At 40.1% G+C, this 7902-nt stretch overlaps 1 protein-coding gene across 3 annotated transcripts; it reads left to right on the top strand.

Annotated features, from left to right (window-relative positions):
• The first annotated feature begins 272 nt into the window (after window positions 1–272).
• On the top strand, window positions 273–7461 carry NUP42 (nucleoporin 42). 3 transcript variants are annotated; one of them, XM_074150562.1, is made up of 7 exons: window positions 273–402; window positions 902–1166; window positions 2478–2572; window positions 2874–2950; window positions 4611–4697; window positions 6419–6503; window positions 6637–7461. In XM_074150562.1, the coding sequence occupies exons 1-7, from the start codon at window positions 288–290 to the stop codon at window positions 7203–7205; spliced, it is 1293 nt and encodes a 430-aa protein (XP_074006663.1). In that variant the 5' UTR covers window positions 273–287; the 3' UTR covers window positions 7206–7461. The 3 variants fall into 3 exon arrangements, with proteins under 3 accessions (XP_074006663.1, XP_074006664.1, XP_074006665.1); XM_074150563.1 differs by having other exon boundaries at window positions 288–402; window positions 917–1166; XM_074150564.1 differs by having other exon boundaries at window positions 288–402; window positions 917–1166; window positions 4611–4688; window positions 6637–7304.
• The last annotated feature ends 441 nt before the right edge of the window (window positions 7462–7902 follow it).

The following is a 7902-nucleotide window of genomic DNA, read 5'->3' as shown; positions in this document are numbered from 1 at the left end:
TTGGGCTCGCGGCGGCCGTTGGGCTCGCGGCGGCCGTTGGGCTCGCGGCGGCCGTTGGGCTCGCGGCGGCCGTTGGGCTCGCGGCGGCCGTTGGGCTCGCGGCGGCCGTTGGGCTCGCGGCGGCCGTTGGGCTCGCGGCGGCCGTTGGGCTCGCGGCGGCCGTTGGGCTCGCGGCGGCCACGGTTGCCTAGCGACGGGCTCGGGCCGAGGCTCCGCCTCCTCCCCGGCGCGCGGCGCCCGCGTCTGACGTCAGGGCGCCGGCCTGTGGCGGCGGGGCGGGGGCCGCCATGGCCATCTGTCAGTTCTTCCTGCAGGGTCGCTGCCGCTTCGGCGAGAGGTGCTGGAACGAGCATCCCCGTGGCGGCGGCGGGCGCTATGGGGCCTCCGCGCCCCATTACCAAGGTACTACCGAGGGCAGCGGCGCGGAGGGCGGGGGGTAGGCGCGGGGCCTGCGCGGCGGCCTGCAGGCCGGGGGGCTGGCGGTGCAGCGGCGGGACCTCTGGTGCCCGCCCCCGGTTGCCACCACGGCGTCTTAACTTGAGAGGCCCTAATGTAAATGTATTGTGAGTTAAACTTTAATTATTATTTTTTTTTTCTGCTGGGGTAGTTGCTTTATGAAACCACGTAGGTAAAACTGAAACAGTCTCTTTTCTGCATTGCTAACAGGTTGTTGTTGGCATGGTGATGTGAGGAGTGGTTCACGTGTGTCTCCTGATTCCGGAGCTCACTGGGTTAAGCTCACTAAATAATTAGATTAACTCATTATGAGAAAACTACGTTTTCTTTTCAAACTTCTGATTTCCGACATAATAATAGTTATACTTACAGTTTTTATTGATGCGGTATTGTTTAGTATCTTAATAATTTAAAATTTCTGTTGTTTGTTGTCTTTTATTGGAAGGCACTAGCAGAGGAGGAGGCGGCGGCGGCAGCAGCGCGTGGGGTACCACTAACCAGAGATACACTAATGTTATCCAGCCATCTACCTTTAAGTCTAATACATGGGGTGGCAGCAGAGATCAAGGAAGAGGATTTTTTGGCTCCTCTGATTTTGGATCATCAGGCGGCAGCAGCAGGAATGCAGACTTTTCGCAGAACAGATTCTCTGCGTTAATGAACAATCAAAATATTGCTGATGGCTATAAAGATGAAGAGGAGAGACTTCTGTAAGTTACAGTCCTGTCTCACTGAAAGCATTTAGAATGAGCAGTTTAAAAGTTCCATGCTTTCCTATAGGTAATGCATAGGACGTGATTGTGAGGAGAAAGCTGGGATGTAATCAGAACCATGGAACACACTACTGGGTCTCTTGAGTTATGCTGGCATGGGAAGAAAGCAATCCTTGTTTTGAACAGCTAGACAACTGTGATATTAGTAAGATGATACGGTATTTAAGTTGTGAGCAGGAGGATAAGAAAGGAAATAAAAATTTCATTACTTGAAAATAAGAGGTCAGAGCCTCCTGGACAGCATTCTAACCCTTTAAAAAACTCTTTGTGAAGGTGTACTATTTGACTTAGTTTTCCTGACACTTAAGATAACAAATGCTCTGCCAGTAGCAAAACTATTGAAAGCTGGTTTCACACGTGTTTATGTTAGAGTCAACTGAGAGCAACCAGCAGGTTCAAGGTGGTTACGGGGCAGGTGAGGAGAAGTAACAGGCAGTGTGATTTCCTGAAGCAGCAATGTTTTGGAACAACTTTCCATTTTAATTTTTTTAAGATTACATTAAGAAAGTGCTTAACAGATTACTTCCTCAGCTTCTCAAACAGGAATGTATGTTGTGCAACAAATACCTGAAGTAGTTAGAATCTTTGTTTATTTGTTAGTATGTAGTGATTTGTTTGTCTACTTCAGTTTTTACCCTTTCACTGTTTGTTTACATTTGGATTTACTTTAGATGTTTACATTTGGATTTACTTTAGATGATGTAGCTTCTATTTCTTTGCTTTTGCAATGTCTGGATTTTTATGCTTTTGATTCTTTTCCAAAAAATAATACTGAACACTTCTCTATCGTTTTTTTTTTCCCTCTTTTTTCTTTTCCCTGAATCTTGCTATTTAATACTGTCCATGTTCATTTAAATTATCTAGTATTGAGAAGGTTTTAAGTTGAGTTGTGATCGACAGCTTCAGGGAAAATCCTGTGACAGCATATGCCATACGAGGATTAAAAAAATACTTTGTGTGGCTTTGCAATCTTTTTTTTAAGATCTGTTTTGATTTACTTGGAGTTAGATGATAGAGTAAAATGCTTCAAAGGAACACTTATGTATCTTGCTGAATAAGTGCATTTCTTTCCACAGAGAACTGAGTGCTTTTCTTGTTCACACTGACTTTTGTCAGACTTCATTAATTTTCGTGGTAGCAGGTATTTGAATCTGACTTGGATTCAAACTAAGCAATTGCTTCTGGTGGTTTTATTTTGACCATATGATTTCACTTTCACCTGTGGTTTTATTTTGTTTTGTTTTCTAGCGAATGTGTAGTGAAAGACATGGAAATTTGGGAAACTTCAGGACAATGGATATTTTCATCTTATTCACCGATGAAAGAAAAGCCGAATGTCTCAGGTACGTAATGTTCTAGTGTCGCCGTGTATTACTGCTATTTAGGATGTTTCTTACACTTGTCCACACTGTTGTACTTCAGTGGAACCACATGCAAGGTGGTGATTTGCCTTGTGATGCAACGGAAAGGGATATTGGATTCTGGCAAATTCATTTTGGACTTTCACATCTTTTCTTTTTTTTTAAAGTTCTGTAATGAATCTTTTTTGTGTCTCCAACTGTATGATTTCTTCATAACTATAGAGGGCAGTTGGAATTATTAATATATTTTCTTGGAGGTTTTTGATTATTCCTCTCCTTACAGGCTTTGCAGATTTCTCGCCAGAAGAGTTGCATCTGGAGTATTATAACTGCAGAGCAAACAACGACATTCAGAATTATGTAAGTATTTCAAAAATGCTGACTTAGGTGGACGTGTTTTGGGATAGGACTTTTTGCCGTTCTTCAGGTGGCAACTCTTGTCTCAATTACCAAATTCTAGGAGATTATCAGAATGTCAAAATATTTTTAAATCACGTGCACCAAATAGAATACAAAAATAGCTGCTAGTCTGTGTGCTCTACTGTAACTTCCTATTTCTGTCTGAGATCACAGGCTAAAACATCAGATCTGAGCTTCTAAAACTGGCAGCCTCAATGTCTAGACACAACAGCTCCTACGAAAAGTGGTAGCAATAGACTTTTAGCTAGTCTCGGTTAAATGTATGGTCTTTCTAAACCTAGACACTCCTTGTCTTAGTCTTGTCCCTGCTCGTGTGCGTTATTTGTAGAAGTTATTTAAATCCTATCTCAAAAGTTTCATACTTGGTATGCTATTAGTCAGTTGGATTGTTATAGCTGGATACATAGCACTTTAGGTAGAACGCTGGGAAGGTTTATTTGACCTTGTTCTTTTACATATCTCCATTGCAGGGACTTAATGCTGAAAATAGCAGATACTTCTAAAGGAGTACATAGATTTATAAAAAGAAGTAATATATATGTTTGTGTGTGTGTATATATATATATAAAAATTAAGAAAAACGTGCAGTGTTGTTTCTCCCTCGTAGCTAGGAACCTAGCACAGTTCAGTGTTGTGCCAGGAAAGGAACTGGGCTATTGGAAAGACACAAGTACAAAATAAATTAAGCTACGTTGTACTCTTTCCTCTTCCTATTGGTTCTGTATTGCAGAAGGAATTGCTGTTGTCATCACTCTTGCTTCACGTGTTTAGAATTATCAGAATTGCATTTTCAGAGACAGAAGAGAATTTTTTTAAGAAACTTCAATTAAAAAAATAAACAGAAAGGATTAAACAATATACTATGCCTGGCTATTAAAAAAAACATTTGTGGCCTCACTGAAGCACTGAATGCAAGTTCATGAACATCTCAGTGTATAGATGATAACTGTATGATACAGTTCTCTCACAAAATGTTTTAAGTACAACATGTCTCTTCCAAAGCATGTGTTTCTATTCTTAAACTGGGTCAAAATCTGAATTTTCCAGTCTGTTGTATAAGAACTGATACCAAGCAACATGATCTTCCAGCATGTGACTAGACACAAACAAATTATTGATGTTTGTGATGCAAGACCCTTTTGAAAAATTAGGGAATTCATTTACAAAAAGATTACTCATGCCACTCTTGCAGGCATTTGGGCCATTATACATTTTATACTTAAGACTTACATATTTTGTGTGTGGTTTGTTGGATTTTGGTGAGGTTTTTTTCCTCAGTACCTAATTGTAATAGTAATAGAACTTAGATTTAGAAAGCCCCAGGATATTTTTTTTAATTTTACTGTTACTTGAAGTAAAAAAGTTAATTTAGGGTCAATAGTAAGAGAGTTGTAAGGAATTCTGTGTTAATAACAAAAATTTGGGTTTCTCACTTTAGAGTTTCATGAAAGCAAAAAAATCTTGTCGTCTTGGCTTAATGAAGTTTCTTTTTTTAATTCTGGAAATCTTCTTTCAGTTTAGTTTTCAGATCACTCTATTTTCTTTATTTTTTAAGTCTTCACCAATAGTAAAACCATGCTTTTCGTTTCCCCCTTTTTAGATAAATTCTGTCCAACACTTAGCAAAACAATGGAAAAATCGTCTGCTTCAGTTGAAAACTTTAAATGCATCGACAAAAGCAGCTTTGGTGAGTGTTAATGAACGGTAAAATGTTTTTGTTCCTGATGTCATTTTTTTATTAATCTTGGACAAATGTTTTTCTTAGATTCATGGTTTTTTTAGACACGTCCTACCAAACTGTCCTGCGAATGCCAGCGTTAATTTCTGTTACAAAGATTTCTAAGACATGGTAGTTGTAATGTGCCACATTGTCTTTAACGAAGAGATCTTGCAAGTGTTCCATAGAAACTTCAGCTGTTATCAAAGTATTTAACTACACTTCTATCAGCTTTATATAAATAGGTGATAGGTATTGCTTTGAAGATCGCAGGATAGTATATTTTACAACCAAATGTACATGATTCTTATTCTTTTAGAGCATCTTTGTTTGCACCTAAATAGGTGAGAAATGAAAATGTTTGATTCCTAGATTCATTGGCAATTTTATGGTAGATCTGTGAACTGTTCTGAAAATCTCAAATATCATGTATTATATTCTGGCACTGCAGCTTTGAAAAACATCTGGCATGAAAGTGTTTGGCTGACTTGGCAGCACAAGGACCTTGACAGCAATCTTAGAATGCTCTTGGGAACATTAGAGAGAGTGGAAAAGGGTGTAAGGGGGAATTACATGAGAGTAACGACTGCAGTTTGAAGACTGTCCCACATCTCCGTCTATGTGTTTTTTATAGGCGATAGAAATGTGACTGAATAGCACTGCCTGAGTCAGGTGAACATGAAAGTCTGTGAATGCAGTTTTGGGTTTTACATCCACCTTTCTCTGGAATCATGAAATCAGTGAATTGCAGGCGGGTATTATAAAACCTTTTAGTTAACTAAGGACGGTAGTGAATCAGGATGGTTCCATGTTAGCCAGGCAGCAGCTGGATCCCAGGTTTGGAATACTGGCATCGCAAGCCATGTGAAAGTAGCCACAGTTTACGGTTGGTATGTGGTTGAGTACACGTAAGAGGCAAATATCCACCCCACCTTTTCTTCCATGTGCTGATGTTGACTCTTCCAAGGTATAATCAGCAGATGAGACCAGAATTGTCCTCCAAGGCATTTTAGGATAAATAGAGTATTTTGGTAATGGCAGAAGGAGGAATTGATAGATAGGTGGGAGAGAAACTGTTTGGAGAAAATTTGAAGATGTAAAGAGTAGTTGTTCCTGGGAAGGTGACAAACACTTGTGAATCTAGATGTGTCAGAAAAGAATGCTTGAGTTAAAACCATTATTAAATAATTGGGGAGTAAGTTGATTTAAGTGGAGTCTGCATGAAGTGCATTGAAGTTTTAGCAATACGATCACACCCCCGCTGTGTTCAATGCTGAAGGTGGAGAAGTGGGATTTGGGCTTTAGCACAGAAGACTAGAAGTGCCAAGGGGAAAGAACAGATCAAGTTAAAGCAATGACGTAGATAGGGTCATAAAGCACTAACTGAAATAGGTGAGAGATGAGAATGAGCTGGAAGAGGTGTTCAGGTCATTAACTGACAGAGAAGAATCTGTAAATTGTAATATATTTACAGTGTTTCTGGAGTGTTTTACAGAGAGCATTGTAGAGCCCTAAAGCTTTTTTTCATAGCTGCAAGAGCGTGCAATCGTAATGAAAGTGATCAGGGTCTAAATTAGTCTAAGTTGTATTATGTTGGACTGGGCAGATATATTTTTGCTTCAAGTATTTATTGAAAGACATTTCCTTGCTTTGGAATCTAGTTTTCATTTATGTATTTTGAATTTTTTAAGATCTCTGAATTAAAGAACACAGTTACTCAACCACCGCCTGCCTTTGGATTTGGAGGACAGCAAACATCAAGCTTTGGGTTGTCAAGTAAGTTCCTGCATTAAGAACTAACAATTAAATGTTTTCTTGAGTTTTTCTTCTGCATTATTGAAATGCAGCAGTGGTTTAGTACCACAGGTGTGCACATTCTGACATTTTTTCATAAATTTTATAATTGCAGGCTTTCCTGTGAACAGCAGCAGTAACAGTGCCAGCAGTTTCTCCTTTAAAACAAGTTCCAGTCTCGCCAGTGCATCATCTGGAAACACCCCTGCTTTTGGGAGCTCTTCTGCTGGTTGTAATCCTCCTGCATTTGGTGTGACGTCCTCTGCTAGCGTATCCCATTCTGTTGGTTTTGGCAGCCCAGCGGCTCCCTCTGCAGCCTCCTTCTCATTTAAAACTTCGGAAACAACTAGTGGTTTTGGAACTTCTGGGTTTTCAGGGTTTGGCAATTCTTCTGCTGTGAACTCTTCAAGCACCACTCCGCTTACAGCCTTTGGAGCTTTTAATGCAGCAGTAGCAGCTTCTCCCTCCCACTCAAGCAGTACTTTATTTGGACAGACTGCCAGTGTTTCTGGGCATAACGTAACATCGGCGTCTTCTGCATTCACAAACAATACTACATCAGAAAAGTTATTTACACCAAAGAGCGAATTATCAGCTGAAGAGTTGAAACAATTTGAAGCAAAAAAGTTTACAATGGGAAAGATTCCTCTTAAGCCACCACCATTAGAACTGTTAAATGTTTAGGACTTCTAAGTCTGTTCTGAAGTAACGTGGTTTTGTAACTTCTCTAATACCTCAACTACTCAATTTTCCGGTTGAGTAATGAAATAAAATGCTTCCATTTGAGTTAATTTTAGTTTCATCTCTAAGTCTTTTGCAGTTAGAAACTCATAGGTATAAACATTCAAACATTGTATTTTATCATTTCTTGTTTATTTTGGAATGGACTTTTTAAGTCCAAGAAATGAACTAATGAAAATAAAATTTAAAGTTCCCTTTTATATTCTGTACTGTGAAATTCTGGGCAAAAACTGTATCAAAAAGGCTTTGTCAAAAGTGAGAAGTGCTTCGGTGAGGTGTTTGCATCCTGCTGTGAATAGAACACTAGAAAGAAATGGATGTGGCGCAGGACTGCGTGTTGTTGGGCCACTTTGTCTTCTTCCTCTTATTTAGAGAGTTCGTGCAGCCTTTGACAGTTGCGTTTGGAGACAGCTGGCTCCTGTGTGCTCCGTACCCGGCTACGTGCACCCGGGAGTCACGCACCTCTCCCAGTTGGTGCAGTTCAGCTTTTGTTGCTCTGCTTGAGGTCATAATGTGTGTATTAATGGAATACAGCTGGGGGAGGAGAGCCTTGGCAGCTTGAATAAGGAGTTTGTGGTTTGTTATTTTGACACCTATTAGATAAAACTTTGCAAGTCATTGCAAAACTTGCAAATGCTTA

The sequence above is a fragment of the Numenius arquata genome, chromosome 7 (assembly GCF_964106895.1).
Source record: "Numenius arquata chromosome 7, bNumArq3.hap1.1, whole genome shotgun sequence".
In the NCBI taxonomy this organism is placed as follows: domain Eukaryota; kingdom Metazoa; phylum Chordata; class Aves; order Charadriiformes; family Scolopacidae; genus Numenius; species Numenius arquata.
The sequence above is the reverse complement of the archived record's forward strand: the minus strand, read 5'-3'. Positions and strand labels throughout refer to the sequence as shown.

Coding starts and splice junctions, on each gene's coding strand:
- NUP42 (XM_074150562.1), top strand. CDS start 288: ATGGCCATCTGTCAGTTCTTCCTGCAGGGTCGCTGCCGCTTCGGCGAG. Junction 2,951..4,610: donor ACAACGACATTCAGAATTAT/GTAAGTATTTCA, acceptor CCCCCTTTTTAG/ATAAATTCTGTCCAACACTT. Junction 4,698..6,418: donor CATCGACAAAAGCAGCTTTG/GTGAGTGTTAAT, acceptor GAATTTTTTAAG/ATCTCTGAATTAAAGAACAC.